Genomic DNA, 22493 nt, shown 5'->3' on the forward strand with positions numbered 1-22493 from the left:
TTTTTTTTTTTTTTTGTAGTTTTAAAGATAATATTTTAGTGACAGTAAAAGATATTACTATGTTTAATCGCTGGTCAATAGTAAACCAAAAAGCCACATAATGACACAAAGCAGTAAGAAACTCTTTTTGCAGCATGTATTGATTACACATTTTCTTCCTTATTTAAAGTTTGTGTACTGATTGCTTGCATGATCCCATATGTTCAAGGGTTGGTCAGTCAGCCTTTTGTTTCCTCCCACCCTGTACTTCCCCAGATGATCTGACAGGGGCAGCACTGATCCCAGCATCTCCGGATGCCTGGACTCCTTACCCCCTGTACACCACGGAGCTGACCCCAGGCCTCCCTCACGCAGCCTTTACTTACCCAGCAGCCGCTGCTGCGGCTGCAGCCCTCCACGCCCAGGTGAGGGACCAACCGGTGTGTGTTTTCTTTTTTTCTAGTACACTTTTCTCTAGTACACACTCAGCTGACAATAGAGGGAGCCTTTTTATAGATGCATAAAATAAAGGCCTGCATTTGTATCATGCACTGCTGCCATAAAATGCATGTTTTCACGTTGCTCAGTTAGTCCATCACAGCTACAAAGAAGTTGCTTATTGAGGGAAATAAAGTTTAATCCTAAAACTCGGGAGATGATTAAAGACACACCACTGCAATTTCAAACTTCAAAACGGGGCTGAATGGAATTTAAAACCATGAGTTATATTGTAATAAAAAGATTTGTCATTTTGAAATGGAAACTGTCTCGACTCCTGCACTGCCATCAGTGGAAGTGATGGCAGTACATTGTGTACATTCTTTGATGTAGTATAACCTTACAATACACTTGCCTTAAATCCCTCTTTGTGGTTGTCATCTGGCTGTTTTTGGCTCATCGCTTCCTTTTTGTGGATGAGTCTCAGACATGAAGGTATAAATCTTTACTTTAATGGAGCTCCATGCGTCACCGTCTTGTCAGTGCGCAGAAGGATAAAAGCTTCTCTTACTGATAAAATATCTATGTTTTGGTCTGCAGCTTCAACTAATCATTAAAAAAAACCCACAAATTTGAGCCTTAAGATGGAGTCTGATACCAACTAAGATTCTGTGCTAGTTTGCATTTAGGCTGTAGCTTCACGCTGTCAGGGTTTCAGTCTGAAATCAATTTTTTTTTAAATTAGATCTGGTTTACAAATATTCATGTCCATGTCATCTGAAAATGTGATCAAACAAGATGGAGGAGAATGGGTGTACAAAATGTTTACATTGTAAGCTAATGGCAGTCCAAATGGTACAACACTAGTGCAGTGGGCAGGGCTTTTGGTAACAATAGCAATGGAAAATATTTCTCTTGTTGGGTCATTTAAAGTTCATTGTGATCCAACTTCCTCCTGCAATTTGGAGCACAGGGGAGTGCTACACTGCAAAGTAGGCAGCTATTACATAGGCCATTTTGTCGGGCACAAGGGGCAGAGGAATGTAAGGTATTTGCTTGGCGAAATTGTCAGACCTGATGGCCTTCTCTGGAGGTGCCAACTTACTGTCCACGTTCCTGTTGGAACATAAGCTGACTGTAGCCACACAAAGGGGGCAAAAGCCTTTTTAATTGCAATCTGATGAGAGATCCCTAAAATGCTCAAAGTTCTCTTCCCACTGACTCTCTGCCTTGTTGGTTTGACACAGCAATGTAACCTCAAGAGTCTCTAAACAACTGTTGATAACCTCCTGAGTATATTAAGCTGTTAGGGCCTGCAGTCGTGGCCTCTGTCCTGTTTAATTCAATGTGAGGCCTCATTCTGCCACAGGTTTTCGTAACAGGTGTGGAAAAGGTACGGGCATACCAGCTCTCACTGTGGAAATGTTTAACACACTGAGATTCAACGCTCCACATTTCCATGCCTGTTAATTACTCGAGGACTATTGTCTTCAATGAGCAGCTACGTGACCCACATTCCCTTGGCTTCAGTGACCAGGGCTTAAAGGGACAGTCCTCCTAAACCTGTTTTGTATTTTCAAAGTGTGTTAATGGATGAAATCTGCAGATGATTTCAAGGACTGAAGCCTGGTTTTGGTCTGGTGTATATGACTGTTTGTGTTTCTTTAGATGCGCTGGTACCCTACACCCTCTGAGACTTCCCAGCCTGGATGGAAGTCCCGGCAGTTTTGTTAGATATTTAGTGAGTAACCTTTGGTCCAACAGTGTGTTTTTAGATTTGCCAACCACCCTCACCCACTGTCTTCTGCTACCCTGATATCATGCAAACTGAAAACTGCAGAATGTGTCAACATAATGAAAATGCCCCACAACTGATTAAGTGTTAAAGGTTGAGGCTGGATCTTTTATTGTATAATCCAATGAAAAGATAAAAACAAACAGTGTGTTGATCTTTTAGTACTTTGTGACTTTCCCAGCCGGTCTGTGGCACTCTGCCTCAAGCCAGTGTGTTCCTTCTAAAAACATAAATGCAATGAAATACTTTACTAGCACACCAAATGTGTATTAATCCACAGCTGGAAATGGTCCCCAATAAACTTGCTATTTACTTCTGAAACTATGTAATTGTGGCCTGTTCTTGTGATTTGTCTTCAAAAGGAACAAACTGGCTTGGGACTAAAAGCTGCTGACAGGCTAGGGAAGTCCATCAATTGAGAGAGACTAACACACTAAAGTGTTGACAGACTATAGAATAAGAATAACTTATTTTCCAAGTTTTATTTTTGAATGAAGCTAACTGTTCCTTTTTTCTTCAGGCCTCTGGAAACCACACCTTTGTCCAGCTGAAGTGAGGTTTGCCAAGCTCTTCATTAATTTAATCAGGTTTATTTAATGGACAAATGTGCATTACTATAAACAAACAGTATTTATATCTCCTCCCGATTGTCTCTGGGGGGAGTGTGAGTTGAAACCATCTTGCTGTCGACAATCTGAGCTTATCCTTGGCAACTATTGCGGTACCATCTTAGCACTTCAAAAAAAAAACTCATGCAAAGCCTAGTCAAACTCCATGGATCATAATTGCAGAGGAAAATTGACGAATTGAAGTTACCGTTGTTAAGCTAGTCCTTCTATGGGTTTACCGCTGCTCCTGGGAGGTTTAGAAGCGTTAAGAGTCATTGCATGTTAGTCTTTTTGGCATGAATTTAGAACGCAGAGTTCTGTGTATCCTAATTTTCTTAGTGTTTGTGTTGCCTCTTTACCTTGGCCTAGACAGCGAAATGTTTTGTTTTACCGTAGAACCTTGGTCTTACCTCTGTGAAAGCTAGGCTGTTGTGTAAATGGCTTATCTCGCATGGACCTTGTGAATGCATCCCTACGTTCTATGACAACCCCAGTCCCTATGATCATATCAATGTCTGTCATTATTTGAGCAAAGGAAAGTACAAATATTTTTGTACTTTTTGCGTAATGTATATTTATGCATTTTTGTGCAACTAAATAATGAACCTGTATAAGTTGGATGTTTAGTCGTCTCTTGTGTTTTTGGTGTTACTTTTGATCCTATAATCCTGTTGACGTAGTTTTAAAGAGGAAAAAAGTGCAATTTGTTTAAAGCGGAAGTGGGTATCTGTCAAAAAATGGTATTCTGAACGTGGCTTGTGCCATTCTGCTAACATGAGATTGCTGTAAAACGATCTTTCAGAATGTGAAACTGGACTACAAACGTAAAGGGTTGCTTTTTTTGGGGGGGCCATTTTGAAATGGGAAGCAGGATTAGAGCGATGGAGGAATTTAGTTTGTGGTTTAGAACATGTTTGTCTTTGTATCTGCTGTGCATAAGATGTAAAAAATATTCCCATCTTATGAATAAAAGAAGTGAATGCATTTGTGTTTGAGCATCTGTCATTTTATCACTGCGGCCAATCAAAGCTAACAAAGGCTCTGACACTGGATGCTAACTCCAAAAATTGAACTCTCAACATCAGATGTTGACATCAATAATTCATGCCAACTTTTCATTTGTAATGCACCATTGCATTAGTGTCTCTTTGAATCATGCGTGGAGCTGACCTCCACACTCTGCCCTCATAAGCTGGTAAGATGCTGCTCAACCAACCATGACGGCTCCTCGAGGGACTCTTAAGTGACTGTTCTCAATATGACCAGCTGCTTAATTGTAATGGTGGCAGTGCTGCTGGTTAACTGTAAACATTTGTCCATAATGTGCCAATTAAGTTGTTATATACAGGACTGATATTGCATCTGAAGTTTCTGACTTATAGTAGAGCGTTAGATCAGCGTCCACTGAATCATAGCTGTGAGTTAAAGCTTTATAGTATAGAATAAGCTTCATTGTCACATATACAATCACATAAAGCGCAACATATAGAAGATAGAAGCGGTGCCCAAGACCAACTCCAAGGCAGTGCAATATGTAAACTCCACACAGAAAGGCCCTACCCCAGCCATCAAACCCAGGACCTTCTTGTGAGGTGACAGTACTAACCATTGAAGCGCCATGTTTCTTTATTATGGTATTGTGGGTTGAAATGTATTTAAATTCCATATATCTAGTTTTTGACCGTTTTATCAAAAATAAAGATTTGAGAACAAAGGTAACTAGTGCACTAATGTCCAATTGGCTGATTTTGATTAAGTTTATCTAGCAAAACTGTCAAATGTATCAGTTTCTTAAATGTGATTTTGCTTTTATTATTGTAAACTGAGTATATTTGGGGTTTTAGATTGTAGGTCAGACAAAAGACATTTAAAGGCATCTCCACAAGCTCTCAGAAACCGATGGACATTTTCACAATTTTTTTTTATTTGGCAAACTAAATCTCAAAAATTTAGATTAATGGATAATGAAAATAATAATTTGTTGCAGCCTTAAGGGGATTTATTAATGCATCAATTGATGTTGTCTTATAGAGAACTGATCATTCAAATCTAGAGAGATAAAACCAAACGAACAACACTTCAGAGGAAGAAAATGTTTTTATCAGCCACTTGCCCTTCACGGAAAAACGGGTCATTTAACATCACTTTCTCTCAGAATATTTGGATTGACATGAAATCAATACGGAGTGTGAAGATGGGGATTCTGCAGATTGGAAGGCAGAACATTTGCTTTTCTCTGCTGTTTTTATCTTTCAGGCACAAGCTGTATTTCATAATGTAATATGCAATAAAACCTTAAGCATCCATATTTTGTAAACTCTTGAAATGAAAATGCAGTTATGATTATCGTTTGCCCTTATCTTTCAGAGAAATGTGGGAGAAAAAAACCTTTATATTTAATTAATTTCACACATTCTCATATTTCAAACAAATATTGTACAGTATGTGTACGTAGATGTACATTACTGCTTCTTGTGTAAACAAATTGTAAACTAATCAGAATTGCTTTATGTTGTTACAATAAAATAAAACAACACTGTATCTGAGCCACAACGTTTTTAAATAATGCTAACAAATGTGTTTGAATATGTAGAATATAAGAAGGAAAAATCTTCCTTTGGTTCAGCAATAAAACAACAGGAAACTCAATCAAATAGCATGGAATTTATTTTAATACAGGACTTTGTCGCCCTCTACTGGCCCAACATCCACACGACGAGATGGAGAGAGCAAGATGACGAAAATAAGGGCATCAATTGCAGATAAAGGTTTTTTTTTCAGCTGTGCTCTCAGAAACATCAGGACTCTCCTTTAGATTAAATAATAATTTTAACATATTATCAAACTGTATAACACAAGTCCTCAAATTGTAATCAAATGAGCTCATCCACAAATATATTCTGTTTTATATTTTTATAGCACATAATTTTAATTCATCAAGCTAATTATCGAATCTAAAGCCATATACCATATTTCATATGCCATAGTTACAGTTTTCCAACCAACCCTGTGTGAATAGGAATCAAATCAAACTACAAAAGTCTCTAATCTATAACTGCATTTATTGCTAATTTGGTGTACTTTATTTGTGTGCTTGTGTTCTATTATTCTTTGCCCTCGCTGAACTAATTCTTCTGCTGCTTGCATAGACTTTATTTCCCACGCGGCTCAATAACTTTCCATCTTACCCAGTCTTAAATTAAGTTAGGTGACAGCTCTTGCCTCTGATTACATTCTCACAAAGCCTTTTTTTATCAAGTGTCAGTTCCACTTGAAGCACAAAGGTATAGGCAATTTAAATCTTCTCACATTTTACCTACACTGCTGTTGTGAGTATCTACTGTGTGTAAATATCTTTTAATCTGAAATCAACCCCATGTTTTTTCAATAGGTCACCTTTTTGTGAATGGAAAACCCCTCACCATCTGAACCCTGGAGCATCTTTGAACTTCAACATGAAGTGGAAGCTTTTCATCATAATCTCATGACTAACAGTGAACTGTAACCATAACTGCATGAACTATATTGTTATCGGGGATAGAAACATCAGTTTAATATGCAAATGTTAAGGTTTCATGCTTTGTTGCATGTGTTTTATTTATACATGGTATATGCACTGCACACATAGCACCTTTCAAACCACCTACCACTCAAAGCATTTTACACTACAGGTCACAATCACCCATTCACACACATTTATACACTGATGACAGAGTTATATGTTGTTTTATGTTTTGGTGAGCTTAAGACAATAAAGTTGTATTCTATTCTATTAATATACTAGTTTTATGCAGCAGCAGTTGAAGGATTTACAAAGCGTGGGGGGTCCTAAAGCAGCAGATGCAGTAGGGAGAGTCAAAATGAGAGATTCACACACCTGGAAACAGGAATGACCTTGTTGTGACCAGTTCTGGGCCTGAAAACTGCACAGCAAGACTGCACTGGTGGGTAAAACTGCTCAGCACATCACCAGACCGAGCTGCCATCCATGGAGGATTATTGTCAACAGGATCACTTTTGAAAACTGTGTCACTTTATGTGGATGGTATTGATACATTTGCACTTTATACTACTTTATACTACTGCCTCACTTATTTACTGGTACTGTGCATTCATAATATACTGCAATGGTTTCACAGATTACTTACTGTTTACATCACAGTATTTATATTTATGTACATACCTGTCTACCACCTGTTGTCATTATGTATATACATGTACTACATTACTGCACAACCTATTTACATACATACAGTTAATACATTGTACTGTTACTGTATAACCATCTATCACAGTAGTAATATTATTTTATATTATTAGGATTTATTCCTATATTTTGGCTTCTGCACTATTTTATGTCATAGAATCTAATTAGATTTGACCTAAATGACTTTTTTCTGTGCACATGTGTCTGTTTGCCTGTATTATCTGTACATTGTTAGGGAGCCTGAGATCTAAAAACCTGTTTGCCAGTGACTGCTTTACTGTAATTGTTGTTCACTTGAAAGTGGCCAGCATGTGATCCAAATACAGGGCAGGTCAATGCTCACTTTTCCTTCAGATAATGAAACTTCCATTTTCTACTTCATGAGGATGAAAAGGGTTGTTTTTGACATATGCTTCTAAGATTTGATGTAGGAGCTTTCTCTGTCTGTAGAACTTTAGATATGTGCACAGAACAAAGGTTAGAGAGCAAAGTAAAGTCCTGAACCTCCAACTGCTCCAGTGGAGTCACTCAGTGGCAAACAGATCAGACTGAGGTTGTACTGGGAAGCATCCAGTCTGATTTTATTTAATCGGATTGTCTCATAGATAATAAGATCTGTCGTGCAAGAAAGACCTGAGTACAGCAGAAGAAATATGAGCACAGAGACACACAAACAAACAGCATCAGAAACAATCATAATCATTTATGGGACTTCAAAGTTCACTATTCAATTTTAACTTTGAGAAGGATGTGATATTCGGAGGCACCCTCATAACAAAGAATACAATATTTATCATCTGTAATGAAACCACGGTACAGAGGTACTGTATCAAGCTGTTTAAGAGGATGAGCAGCAGATATCATTAAGGTAAAGCTTTTCCATTACTTTAAATGTTATACTTTATCTTATTTTATGTAGGCTCTGTTTCTTTGTACTTATTTATGTTCATATTATTTATTATAAGTCACTTTTATCCTCTGCGGCAACTGATTAAAAAAGACAAGCATGGTCAAGGCTTCTAAGTCTCATTACAACAACTACTATTCATATGTTGCTTTGGTATATCCAAACAACAAGTGATTGCTATGATCAATCTTAGCCCAGTGAAACTTTCTGAATAAATAAAGGTTTAAAAACATGCTGCAGACCAGTGATACACCTCAAAATTCCCTGTACTGAAATGAATCAGTTAGGAATCATAATAGTGAGACACAAATTTGTTTGCAGACCTCTGAACACATTTTTCATGGATACAAATGAATAAAAATACAGTCTTACTATCAGACTAGCAAGAATAATGTTTTAATAATATATTTTTAAGAATAATATAGTCAAGAAAAAGTATACCTGCAGTATTAGTACAGTATTTTATATAATTTGTTTTAAATACTGTAGGGCATATCCAAGAATGCATTGGGCAGGAAATTAACTAATTTTTGTTAAATAATTTTTAAAAAGTCTTTTCAAATTAAAATCTACATTGACACGTGACTGTTTTGCGGTCTCCCTTTGATGTGGAGCACGTGAACAGACTGAGGTCCTCGAGCCACAGTCATTCGCAGAGCACACGTTCACTAAATTGAGACTAATTAGCTGGTTAGCAGACTTCATAAGTATGACCTTTTATTGCAGGCAACGGTTGTTATTGTGACATTTCTCATAGGCTGTCAGTACACATTATGGCGTTTTCCCTGGTGAGTTAAAAAAAAAAACAAATTAAACTAATTTAGTTTAGGCCCACGAATTACGACATTTGACCTTGTGTGTTACGAAACTAGCACCGACGTCTCCAGACGTGTGAAAATGTTCCTTCCTACCCCAAAATGGCTCGCCAGGAGTGTTTTTTAATCTGCTTTCAAGTGTCTTAACCTTGAGTTTAACCTTCAGCAACGAATGCAGGATTGTTTTACTCGTGTCTTCTGGTTTCCTCCTGCAGAGAAACGATCCCCGCAGGCCGGATAGCCCGGACTCCGAGTCTCCGGCCCTGTCTACCTGCAGCAACGCAGACATCTTCCGCAGGATGAACACCATGCTGGGCAACGCTCTGGATTTCACCGGTGTGTGCACCACACCCAACAACACCAAGGGAAAGCCAGACATGCTGTGTGGTAAAGTCTCATTTATGTCTCACTCTGCAGCAGGTGGACTGCAGGCTGCAAAAGCAGGAAAAAGATCCGTGCTTGGTCTATGAACACACTCCAGCAAAGATTGTGGAAATACTGACTTGAATCAAAGTCCCTACACTAAACCAACCCCCTAAGTCAATAATTAAGTTTGTGGTTTAATCTAAATGTTTCTATTTTCTTGTATTTGAATCATTTAACATGGTATTGTATCCCTACACATTAAGAACTACATGCTGTTTTAAGGCCACACTGCCAGGATACAATTTTAGTTGGGAAATACTCTAAATTTAGTTTCAGTAATAATAATTAAGTTCATTTCATTATTATTTAAACTAGATTAATCATTAAAGTTTATAAAAAAAATTAAAGTTTATTAAACGTAAAGGGGGGAGCTTCCCACAATGTCCATCTGCAGGTTTTGTCCAACTGTCCAAAACAAAGTAGCAACTTCTTACATTTCAGAAGCTGAAAATGGAAAATGTTTGGCTTTGGTTTTTCTTGATAAGGGGATTAAGCGATTAGTTCATTATCTAAATGATTGGCAATACATTTTCTGTTGCTTTTCAGCCCTGGTGACAACACAAAATGTGAATATATTGAGTTGTAAAAATTAGAGCTACAATAGTTGTCAATTAAATTAATCCTAAACATGTCTAAATGTCTTTAATGTCTAAATTATCAGATTTTGGCTTTTAAATTTTGATTTACAGGTTTCAATAAACTGAATGTTTAAACTGAATTATCTTTGGATTGTGGATGAAACAAGACACTAAAGGATGTCTCCTTGGGACTTGAGAAACAATGAAACATTTTTCACCCTTTAAAAAAAACACATTTTATAGACCAAACAGCAGCTCAGTTAGGCTACAGTTAGATTCTTGATTAACTAAAATACATAAATAAGCCACCATGTGTAAGTTTCAATTGTAGTTTCCTGAAAACCTCAAATACAGAAGACATGACCCGAGTGGCGGCTCTGCCACTGAATCTGATGTTGAATTCCTCTTTATAGCTACACATTTACACCAGGACACCCTAAAATGACCCTGAATACAAGGTACAACAGCACTAGTTATTAACAGCATGTTTTTTGTTTTATTTTTTTAAGATGAGTTCATCCCTCTCACTCATCAGGAGTTTCCATCTGTTAAACCTCCTTCACCTTGTCATTATCATTTGGGTGCCAGCAGCTGATTCATGCTGCATCGCTGGTCTGCAGCATTGCAGCACTTCTAAGTGTTTTTTTTATTTTTTTTACCCCCAAGAGTGAGATTTGCCAAGATTTAAGCTCAGCACAGTCCCTGCATCCTTTCCTTGCATTGTTAATTTGCCAAAGGCATGTCTGCACTTGTGACTTGCAGTCTTGCTCTAGATTATTTTACAAAGGTTTCACCCAGCTTGACTTATGCAGCAGTGCAACACTAATGTTCTGTAAGTTAAGTGATACTTAAGTGAATTGTATCTTGATGCAAACTGAGCTGAACTTCCTCTGTGGCCTCTGCCCCACCGCCACAGCTTGGTGTTGCTGAATCAGGGCTGTAGCTGGCAGCTGGATGCTTTCCAGGCCTGGAGAGTGAAGGGAGGAGCTGGCAGTGCAAATGGCTCCGTCCTCAACATCTGATCAGTCAGCTGCTTGTGCTACAGAGAGGCTCTGCATGCTCTTTTCTTCACTGTTTGTGTGCAACAAATCAGGAGAATGCACTAACCGCTCTGTGTGTGTGTGTGATGGCTATTTAAATCCAGTTTACTGCTTTGGTTATTGAGCATCCTCAAGTATGAACTTCTCTTTTAAATTAAGTCTGCTGAGTCATTTGCTCCCATCTCCCATGCTGCCTCCCACCATGCCACGGTAGCTCTGCCTCTCGCCTCCCCCCCTCCCTTCCCCCTGCCTCTGTCAGCTCACCCAGGAAACAAGGCTAGACACAGAGTAAGCAGCAGCAGCAGTAACAGTGGTAGCAGTGGCGGCTGTCTTCTCACCGACTCAGACGTGCTGTGCCTACCAGCGAGGGGAGTACTTCTATCAACAAGCCAATAGCTCCGACAGGAATTTTTCATTACACAGTTGTTAGGCAAGGAAGCAGGGAGGTGGGGGAAAGCTGATGTCATTAGCAGGGGTGTGCGAGTGCATCAGCAGCCATGTCACATGCTGCTAGGTGGGTCAGTGATGCGGACAGAGATGCATGGCAGTTTCACCGAGCACAGAGGCAGCAGGTTAGCCCCCCCGTCAGCCAGGGTAGGGGGAGATGTGATGATGTGGGAAGTTTTTTTTATTTATTTTTTTAATGAGATTTCTCTTCACAGAAACAGTTTTGTGTGACGACTCTCTCATACCCTCTTCTATGTAACGCAGACTGAAACAACAGTTCTTTTTTAGCTGTCTAACGCTTCCTCTCCTCTTTTTCTGAATCTCTGAACTGGATCTTGGACCGAAAAGAGTCGGAGCTGGCTGCGGTGGGCAGCAGGAGGATGCTCTTCCCCAACTGTGGTGGCATGCCTGGCTCTCAGGAGATGCCGTCATCCAGGGGCCCACCGGGTGTCACAGACCTGGGCCTGGGCCTCCAGTCTCTCCGGCTGTCCGGCTGGGACAGACCCTGGAGCAGCCAGGAGACGGACACACACTCCTCCCCTTCCCAGGTTCAGACCAGCTCGCCCTCTAGTAAGTACACATCTTTTGTCTCCCAGAGTGTGGTGGTGGTAGGTTTAGAGTTTATTCGCTCTGTGACCTTTTTATTTCTACATTACAGTAGATATTGTAACATCTGTGAGGTTGTTCCTTGATTTGTGTAGCCCCCCTTTCTATTGAAGTATGTGGTGGTTGGTTATTAAAAGCAGTCTGTGTGTGGGAACAGACTGTAGCGTCACCAGGGAGGATGATGTAGCAGTTTTGCTTTGCTGCATCTCTAGCAACCCAGCAGGCACAAAAACAATCCAGTAAAGCTACTTTTTCTTTTCCCCAAACCTACAGGATGTGAGATTATAACCAAGAGGTCTTATTCTAAATGTTTAAGTGTATAACCTGTTGATCAAACTGATGGTGCCATGTTGTTGTTCAGGCAGTGCATAGGTTTAGTTGAGATACAAACAGAAAACTGGACTAAGTCGTACATAACTGCTTAATATGCACAAACATAGACGTATATGCTGACATTTGGGCTGTGGGACAGGGTCAGACAGGTCTGAGATCAGCGTCCATCTTTGGAAAGGTATCACGACTATAACGATGCTCCACTTGTCGTGACCCATTTGTAGAGCTATAGTTTTATTGCCGCATGTCCGAACCAACAAGGCATAACTTCATTTAGAGCTTTCTAAACTGGGCTCGCTACAAAGTGGGACAGAGCTTTGACTGCGGCCTACAGTTGAATAATCCCCTCAGAGCTGCATGTTCACTGTTACAGGCCATGCAGTACATATCTGTCACAGCTCCCAGCTGACTCACTTTGTTATCAATAGGAAGGAAGATGCTGGTTAATGGTTAAGGAATTGCTGCTTAGCAGTCACTGGGCTTAGTTTGGGGAAAGGTGTCAGATGAGTTGTTCCCCCAGTGATTTAAAAATAAAAGGGAAAGGTGTGTAGCTTCTGTAAAAAGATTAGGTTTCAGATTAGTAGCAGCCACATTACAAAACATTGAGTAAAATTGAAAATGCTTCGAGCGTCGACTCAGGCGTTTTGGCTTGCTGTTGGCGGAGTATCCTCTTCTACATGCAAATTTTGGATACTTGAGTTTGCAACGCAGCCTTTCAGACAGGTCTGCAGATTCAGCACATACAACCAATTTTAACTTTGCTCATTCAATTGCAAAGCAGATTCCTAGTTTAAAGCAAAGAAAAGACAACGTTTAGAAACTTTAAGTTGCAATTCAGCATGCCAAATCCACAGGCCCTTTAGATTCAGCACACATCACATTTTCTTCGGTTAGCTCATCCCTTTGCCATGGTCATTCTGAAATGGCAGTGAGTCATCACTATGAGACTGTAAATGGTGTAATTGTTCTGTTTCTCCAGTGCTGGGTCTGCTGAACAGTCCCTTCAGTAGCATCCTTGGGAAGCCCCCAGGCTACCTGCCCCCTGAGTCCATGAGCATGACTGCTGACTTCTTGGAGAAGTTCCCGAGCATGGCTCGCATGGCAAACCGTCTGGACTCGAGCTCCTTTTTGGACTCTCGCTCCAGTAGTCCTGAAGACTCGGAGACCAGCGGCTTCAGCTCTGGCTCAGACCACCTCTGTGACATGCTGGTAAGGCACATGCTACTTTTTCCTGTAACACTATTGGTGGTTAGGGGCCAGGTCAGGTCAATTTGTCTCAAACCAAGGTGGGCATCCTATTATTGCCTTTTTGCTTTTAACTTAATATTGAGGTCGGTTGGAAAGCCAGGTCACAATATGCTGACCTGTAGATGATAAAATAAATGATTAAATGGTGGCTTGGGCCTTAAGTCAGGCTTAGAGATGGGCCCATATTCCAGATTTTAGCTGTTAAATATATTTTAAGTAAGGCATCTTGCTCTTTTCTGATCTGCTCCAGTTTTAATTTTGTTGATGCTGTTTGTTAAATGAAACTAACATCTGTTTACCAGTTTTCTTGATAAATTCAGGTTAATGTACATTTCCACAGCGCTAATTTATCACTGCATATACTACATACAACTGTGCCATGATTACCAAACTCTCAAATTATAAAAAATGTTTACCACCATCAGTCAAACTGAATACTTCCCACACAGAAGTATAATCCCTCCCTTTCCTACTAGAATTTTAATGTGAAACATCTGCAGTAAGTCTTGAGTCATCCACCTCACGTATAATGGATTATTATGTGAATGTGAAATATTTGGAGCGCTGACATTTTGTGTCAAGACTCTGACCTTATTGTTCCATCAAGAAAACCCCAAACTCAGGCTCCCAGGGGAAGCTGGACTCTGAGCCTATAGGTGGAGGTGGGGGATTATAAAACGCTATACAAGCAGCATCCCTAGCAGCAAGTGTCAGCATAGCCTTGAGGTGAGCAGTGCAGCAAAAGAGTGACTGCATCAGTACACCTCCGATGGCAATGGTGCGTTTAATGTTTGAGTGAGAGGACTGTCATGTCAGAGTAACGGCAGATTCAAACTGGCTGCCTAAACCAGCTCACAGGCTTCGCCTCACTAGTGAATAAAATCTGTATTTCTGAGAAACTGAGCAGCAAATTGGAAAGTATGACAGGAATTTGTGCTGATGGAATCAGTGCTGTGGAGATGCACTGTATATTTACTGGTTCTTTTGTTTTTGCTTTTTTATTTGAAAAACACTACACACTAGTCATATTTTTATATGCCTAAATCATGTCAGTGTCATGCCTCAGTAAGGTACAATTATCTCTCTCCAGTCTACTTTGCGGATCTCCCCTCCCCTGCCTTATCTTGCATCAAACATGCAGAAGGATCTGATGCGCCTGGGCTCCCGTCTGGACCCCCAGGACTCCGGCTCTCCTCTGACACCACCATCCAGTGCCAGCCCTGCCTCCTCAACCATTTCCCGCCGCTGGCGTACTGGATCTCCATGGCCTGGCGCAGACATGCTCGACCAGTCGGATGATACGTTCAGCATTGAGAGGGAAGCCCGCCTGCACAGACAGGCTGCAGGTAAATGTGAAACACTTAAAATGTATATCAACTGTTCTACACTTCTTTGATAAGGGTATACATGGTGGTTTTGATGGCTTTTTGGGTAAAAGTGATTTTTGTTTACCCCTTTTTTCTGGACTGTCCAGCTGTGAATGAGGCCACGTTCACCTGGAGTGGTCAGCTGCCTCCTAGAAACAACAAGGATCCTCTGTACTCCTGCAAGGTTTTTCTTGGTGGCGTGCCCTGGGACATCACAGAAGGTAACTGTTGCTTTTATTTTACAGTGTCTGACTTCTTCTCTTGATTTTTAGATGCTTATTAGCGGTACTGTGCAACGAAAGGGCACCTTGGGCTTAAATCCATACCTACCTGCAGCGTGATGTCACATAAGCAGGAATTCTTTAAAAGCCTTTCTGAACAACCTTTTTGAATAATTTTGACCTGACATTAACATGGTCCCTCCCATGACCGTTGTCAATTTTAAAAGTTGAATTTTGTTTTTAAATGACAATCCGTGTCTGCAAGTTTACAAATTAAACAAATGTAATTTTAGTACACAAATAAATTAAAGAATGAGGAATTTAGTTTTTTTAAATTTAAAAGATATATGTAACAAAGTGAACATTCTTTCATTTGTCATATTGTGGCTTTACAGAATTTCTTAACTAAAAATCCTTTAACTGTTAAATCCTTCATTGAGATACTGGTTAACAAATATCTAGACATAAATTCCAACCAGTGAGAAGTTATGAGACTTGACATGCTGAAAGGTCATTATGCTCAAAAATGCTTATTTTTGGAGTATTTTTAAGCCGTCTCAACTTCCTGCAACCACAACCATTAAAACATTAAGAGTTTTTATGGACGATTGAAATACTGGTTCTCTTTTACTGAAGACATCTGCTAAACGTACAGTTTGTCACCCTCACTCCTTCATGCTTTATTTCAGCCGGCCTGATCAACACCTTCAGTGGCTACGGCCCTCTGACTGTGGAATGGCCGGGTAAGGATGGAAAGCACCCTCGCTGTCCTCCCAAAGGTAATGTGGCTAAAGGTAACAACAAGCTGGTAGGCTATTTTTTTTCTTCTTCATGGTTTTAGGGTGGCACTGTGGTGAACACGTGGCATGTTGGTGAGTTTGAGTGCTTGCCTCTAGAGCATCTTTGGATGGTGATACTGGGCTTAAATGTAGCATAAAACATGGTGGTAGATGGCAGGCAGTGGACAAAATGCTTAACTATGTGTGAGACCTAAAGTAAAAGTAATTATTATTTTTTTTTTTTTTCCCCCAAGAGGTATTCATTCAACTCACTGTGCTATTCTTTTAGGCTGCTGGACTGAGATGTCTTTGTAATTTTAGACATTTCTACTTGTCCTAAACGTGTCTAGACAGATCATCACTGCCTGAAATGTCTTTTCTTTATAGTTTTTCACATTTATGACTTATTAAAACAAAATTCACGGATAATCAAAACGGTTTATATTATATTCCTTTTAAAACTCTTGATTATCTGGCCTTTTTAAAATTGACACATTGCAAATTGCTATGCGAGTTAATGACTCACTTGTGTAATTTATCTTTGCTGCCTGAAACTACTGAGTCATTGTGCCAGTCTAAATTCACACAATGTCTGAGACCCATTTGTCTGTATCCTAAAGTATTCTGTGTTTTTAGGCTATGTTTACCTGGTGTTTGAGAATGACAAGTCTGTGCGGGCGTTGCTCCATGCCTGCTCTCAGGACCCGTTTCACCCTGAGGACAACCGGGAGTACTACTTCAAGATGTCCAGCCGCAGAATGCGATGCAAAGATGTGAGTAGAAACTAAACATGCAGGGCACAATAATGCACTGCAGTCAGTGGTGGAATGTAAAAGGCTCTCAAATGAATACTTGACTGGTACTCTATTCATGCTACTTTCACTTCTACTGTACTACAATCCACAGAATACTGTACTTTTTACACAAATTTGACAACTTTAGTTACTATACAATGTAATATTTGGCTACAAAACATGGGTATACATTAACGATGGTCTCAACAAAAGCCAAACATGAGCTTCACAAAGTTGTGAGCTGTATTGAATTGCATTACTGTAGATTGGTGTAGATTTAGAGTTTTTTGTAAATAAACCTCTTCAACCAATTCTAAATAGTACTGCATCAAAGTTAATCTGAGTGTTTTTCTGCACTTTAACTTTCTGTATCTCACACGTGAGTTGCTTCCCGGTACAGCAGGGTGTCAAATACTCTGCAACTGACCAAAATGTGTCTGTACTGTAGCTCAGCGTCAAGCTGTACCGTGCTGAAAGCTGATCAGACTCATATCACAGATCATGGACTCTGTATTGTAGATACTGATACTCAAGGGATCGGGGTCAATGAGGACATCCCTCTTAAAAATAACTGCTATTGCAAACAATACCAAGCCCTACTTTCCTGCCTTGTTCTTAAATTCTTCAGGTTTAGGAAACATCAAGTATTGTGTAAAGTGACTCCTGTGACTCTCGTCCCTCTCCCTGTTTAGGTGCAGGTGATCCCCTGGGTGATCTCCGACAGTAACTATGTGCGCTGCCCTGCCCAGCGTTTGGACCCCAGTAAGACGGTGTTTGTTGGTGCCCTGCATGGCATGCTGAACGCTGAAGCGCTGGCCAGCATCATGAACGACCTGTTTGGAGGAGTCATGTACGCTGGCATCGACACGGACAAGCACAAGTACCCCATAGGTGAGTCCGATCGAGGGAAACGGGTTAATGGAAAAATTCTGCTTCTGTATGCGCATAGTTTCGTAGAAATGTTGTAAACTAAGGAGTTCAGGATTTCTTTAATCATTCAAGTTGTCAACTTGCACTGCTTTTAAAAATGAAATGGTGCATGACTGAAATCAGAAACTGAACACGGTCACATTCCTGAAGCCAATGCTTTTCAGTGGAGTTGCTGTGATCAGTGCATTCACTGTACTCATTGAGGCAAAATCTGTTTATTAAACCTGGACCTGAGGATTTGAGCCATAAACCAGCTGCTAATCTTTTGTGGTGACTGTTGAAGAAACTGATGAATATCAAATATCTGTTTTATATAAACGTGTCTAAACATGTTTTTTGCCATCAATCCGATCCAGACTGAATATCTTGTTGCCTACAGGCTCTGGACGTGTCACTTTTAACAATCAGCGCAGTTACCTGAAGGCTGTGTGTGCAGCATTCGTGGAGATCAAAACCCCCAAGTTTACAAAGAAGGTAGGATTACTCTGTACTCTTTGTACTTGCTCTAATGAATCATTAGTATCTGTTGTGGAGAGAGCCTTTGAGTGACTGGGATTAAATGTCTAACTGTGTATATAGAGCTAAAGTCTGTATTTAATTAAAATAATAAAACACGAGTGGAAAATCGGATATTACAAAATTTGCTTGCAAAGCACAGATGCTTTTAAAGTTCTGTTTAAGTGGCTCTTATTACTTTAAAAGCCACTGGTGCTTAATCAGCAGGTTGTCACTGACTGTAGTGGAGCTGGGTATTTTGCGCCTCACTTACTGTGACTGCTGTGAACTGAGGAACTGACTTTGCTTTTTCCTTCAGGTCCAGATTGACCCCTACCTGGAAGACTCAATGTGTCAAGTTTGCCTTCGCCAACCTGGGCCTTTCTTTTGCAGAGACCAGGTCAGTAAAAACTCCTGTTTCAACAGTCTTTGTCCTGCTAGCTGTGGGGATTTAAGATGGCTGGTGTCAGTGTCCAGTACTTTAGCTGGTAGTTTGTCATAACCTGCTCTGGACCAGATTGAGGACAACAAATTTACATGGCAGAGTTTCAAATACGTTGCAGTATTCCCACCTTAAATTATTTTTTTTCCAGTGTTGCCTGACAAGATGGAAAGGTGTGGTTTAAGATGATTTGTAGAGCAGCTTTCAAATATGTGGCAAATGAAATAGCTTTTCATAAGGCATAGAACTGGATTAAAATGCCACCAGAGCAGAGTGCATTGCAGCTGCTGCCCTGTTAACTATGCTTCCATCCGTTGGTTCTGTGGTTTGATCATTTTGAGACTTGTAAAGTTTACAGCCTGCCATGCTGTCGCTCTGGTCAATGACGCAGCTAAAAACCACGAGTGCAGACTGACAAAATGCAAGTGGACTGGGATGATTTGAATCATCCAATTTTCAGGGGCAGCTGTAGTTCTAATTGATAGAAACAGCAGCCAGAGGCTACAAAATAAGATCCAAGTTAATAAACCACCTGTTAAATTATTTACAGCTACTGTGCATGAATTCAGTTTGAAATGAATCACCCAGAAAGGGTTTTTACCAACATCAGATATGTTACCAGTTAAAGTAGCCTACAATGTGCTCAATCCCTGTCTCGACACCTAGGCCTGCTTCAAGTACTACTGCCGCTCTTGCTGGCACTGGCAGCACTCCATGGACATCTTGAGCAACCACCGGCCCCTCATGCGCAACCAGAAGAACAGGGACTCCAGCTAGAGCAGATGGATCCAAACACTCTGAAGGGCCAGAGGAAGAGCCCCTATCTACGGGGCGAGGCTGCCCGCCAAGGAGAGCACGTGTGCCAGACGTCCCTCAGTACGAGGGCACCATGGCACTCACCAGGCACTGGGGATATCACTGTAGAAAATGTTCACTTTTGCACTTGCTACATTTTTGCTGTTGTTCACAGTGGCACTATGCACAGTGACCTTGTTGGGAGAGACAAGGGGCCCTTCACACTTATGCATTTTCCCAGACTTGTGGCCAGACAGAGAGATGGGAGTCAGCCTAAGGTTAAGAAGTGGATGAAAATGCCATTTCTTTTTTTTTTCTTTTTGTTTACATGTGTTGCATAGTGAAGAGCAATCACGCAAGTCTCATTGCCGTTCATTGGCAAATGCCATACAGTGCCTTTAAATTTTTATTTTTTTCCCCTCCTCCCTCCCTCCCCTACCCCCAGTTGGCATCCGTTTTTCCTGTGCAAGCCAACTGGTGTTTCTTACTTTTGGGAGTTGAATGTTGGGCTTCATTTAACCAGTCGCATTTCAGACATTTTTACGCAGTTTTTTACTAATTTGTACACAAACGGTTTTAAGTCATGACATGAAAATTTTGAACAGAATTCTACCAGGCGGCTGTTTATGGGAGAAACCCCCCTTTTATTTTTTCCTTTTTTCTCATACATTTTTCTGTGGCTAATTTTTTCCTTTTTTAATTTGCCCTCCCAAATTTCAACTGAATGGGCACAAAATGTTGGAAGTACTACTTTAACTTGCTTTGTTGATCCAGTTATATTAAATGTATGTAACAATACTGGATTCGCTTCAACTGGCGATCCATCATTTCTCAAGCAACTGATGGAGCCTGTTGAGACTAGAGTGAATGAACATGTGATTGTACATAGTTTTTGATTTTTGCACTTTTTAATTTGCACGTTTGGAGAGGTGGCAGTGGTTTTTAATCACTTTTTGTACATCAGCAGGGGGACACGCCTATGTTAGAACAGCTGCTTGTTTCCTGTTGAATGTAAGAACTTCCACTTAGCTGATGATAAATTTAATCTATCCAGAGCTTGAGTAGACCCCAGTAAATGATTCCACGCTTTCTTATCCCATTTTTGCCTTCCTGTTCCAGTTGGACATTAATGCATAATAAGCTGTGTGCCAAAGACAAAGTGTCTTTTCTTTATCCATTAAGTTTGTCATGCTGAGCTTGTTGTCCCTTTTAGCCCAGCTGCTTTTTAGAGTTTTGAAAGTCTACCTCATTGTGGTCTGCCAAGTTTGCTGCTACTTACAGTTGTGGAGTATGTTCAGATTGGGCACAATAAAGGTGTTTAAGCATTACCGGCCATGTCTGGACTCTTAATTAATGACGTGTATTTGGGAGTTGTTTAGAAAACGTGGTATAATTTAACACCGACAGGTTGTCAGTCATAATTTGTCTTCAGTATCATTTGGTTAAATGTAATTGTGAGTTAAGTGTGGTGTTGCAACTATATTCAGTGACAGATTCCACTTTAACTCAGACAAAACTACAAAATTTATTTTCTTTATTATAGAAGCCTTATTTTATTGAAGGGGAACATCCCTTTTCAACATTGTATTGCGATTCAACTGTCGTAATATATTTTTCCATTCCTACTATTGTATGCTAAGGAACTGACTGGAGTTTGATCCTGTCTAATGTGTAAACTTATTTACCTGCTTAACAGGTTAACTACTCTTACGCATCCGTTTATTTACTCAGTACTACATAGTGTGTGCCAGTACATGCCCTGTCCTAGTCATTGGGTTGTATACAAGTATTGTGTTCCTGGAGAAGCAAATGGTATCACTTGAGTAATTGCAGTTTGGAGACTACACATCTTATTTCTTAAAAAAAAAAAGTCTCTGACTCTTAATGATTGGTCAAGCTCCAAAAACTGGAAAAAACCTACACTTGTGAAACTCAGTCTTAGATGTGTGTTAAACCTGCCGTCTATAAATCTAGAGATTACAAATTCAATGTAAGTTCATTGCACAATTTATTAACCAATGATTGGTAAGCTGACTAAGCATGTAAAGGTTCTGTGGAAATGGAGTCTCTCTTTAAAGGTCCAGTGTGTAACATTTGGGAAGATCTACTGTCAGAAAATAAGTATAATATAATAGGTATGTTTACATTAGTGTGTGTGTGTGTGTGTGTGTGTGATCACCACTTTTATTACCACAGAATGAGCGGTTTTTATCTACAGAGGGAGCGGGTCCTCTTCTATGGAGTCCGCCATGTTTCTACAGTAGCCCGTAACGGACAAACCAAACACTGGCTTTAGAGAGGGCCTCTTTCGTATTGCGTTCTTCGTAGCAACCATAGTTTCTCCTACGCACTTCACAGCCGGTCCTCGTTCCCTGGTTGTCCTGTACAGTCATACGGTCAGTTGGAATGTGAACCTTCACCACTAGATGTCACTAAATCCTACAAATGTTAAAGACCCTTTAATGCTAAGCTTAGCCCACAGATGGGTCAAAGATCACCTTAACCTTAACGTGAATTTTGGGAAGTTTCCCTGTAATGCTTAAATTTCATCAACTGGGGTTGGGTCGAGATGTTGGTGAGATGTTTGTTCCTGCAGATGCTGTTTGAATTCATCCCTAAAGCAGTTCAATACAACACTTGGCAGCCAGATTCATGCAATTTAAGCTGAATATTCCTATAACCGTTCAGCTTCAAGTCTTCTCAGAACATGAAATTGTTTTGAAAGGTAGATAAATTCTAATATGCAGATTAACGAAATTAATTTAAAACTGTTGTACTTTAATTCTTTCATTTGCAGGACTACCAGTTGTCTCTTAATGTAACTTGTATATATTTTAACACCAGCTTTGTCCTGTGCAGCTTTAAGTATGCCACTGTAATTAGACTTTTACAGTAGTTAATATAGCACAAATTTAAATTGCTTTATCAATTGATTACATTTTAATTATTTCATTAACTAAAAATAATTACATTTGCCAATTAACTAGTACTATAATTGAATTTTAAAACTGAATTTAACTGATGGCTTAAAATATTAGTTTGTAATTCCTTTTAATATTTGTGGTTTGTACTGTTCAGTTTAAATCAAATCTAACACACAGCAGCACTGACAACTGATCATTAGTTCTCTCTCAAACTGTCACAAATGGAGAATGCAGAAAGAAATATAACCAATGCGCACAATTATATCCTATTAAAGCACCATTGAAATCTAATTTCAAGCAGCTCATGTATCAGTATGTT

At 39.9% G+C, this 22493-nt stretch overlaps 2 protein-coding genes across 6 annotated transcripts in view; both read left to right on the forward strand.

Moving 5' to 3' along the window:
* LOC118320775 (RNA-binding protein with multiple splicing 2) overlaps positions 1–3804 on the forward strand; it is a gene marked incomplete in the record, with an annotated part of 10540 nt that extends 6736 nt beyond the window's left edge. The window contains 3 exon segments of one of the 2 annotated variants that reach the window (XM_035651860.1): positions 256–419; positions 2086–2158; positions 2733–3804. In XM_035651860.1, the coding sequence (XP_035507753.1) occupies positions 256–419; positions 2086–2151 (230 nt within the window). 2 annotated transcript variants of the gene reach the window in all.
* Positions 3805–8588: 4784 nt separating this feature from the next.
* Positions 8589–20578, forward strand: cpeb1b (cytoplasmic polyadenylation element binding protein 1b). 4 transcript variants are annotated; one of them, XM_035681921.1, is made up of 12 exons: positions 8589–8722; positions 8965–9136; positions 11589–11810; positions 13159–13388; positions 14518–14773; positions 14902–15015; positions 15705–15809; positions 16431–16567; positions 17281–17479; positions 17898–17992; positions 18333–18413; positions 19122–20578. In XM_035681921.1, the coding sequence occupies exons 1-12, from the start codon at positions 8708–8710 to the stop codon at positions 19230–19232; spliced, it is 1737 nt and encodes a 578-aa protein (XP_035537814.1). In that variant the 5' UTR covers positions 8589–8707; the 3' UTR covers positions 19233–20578. The 4 variants fall into 4 exon arrangements, with proteins under 4 accessions (XP_035537814.1, XP_035537822.1, XP_035537830.1 ...); XM_035681929.1 differs by having other exon boundaries at positions 15705–15794; XM_035681937.1 differs by having other exon boundaries at positions 8965–9085.
* Positions 20579–22493: the final 1915 nt, after the last annotated feature.

The sequence above is a fragment of the Morone saxatilis genome, unplaced genomic scaffold (assembly GCF_004916995.1).
Source record: "Morone saxatilis isolate NCDOM2014 unplaced genomic scaffold, NCSU_SB_2.0 Contig11, whole genome shotgun sequence".
NCBI lineage: Eukaryota > Metazoa > Chordata > Actinopteri > Moronidae > Morone > Morone saxatilis.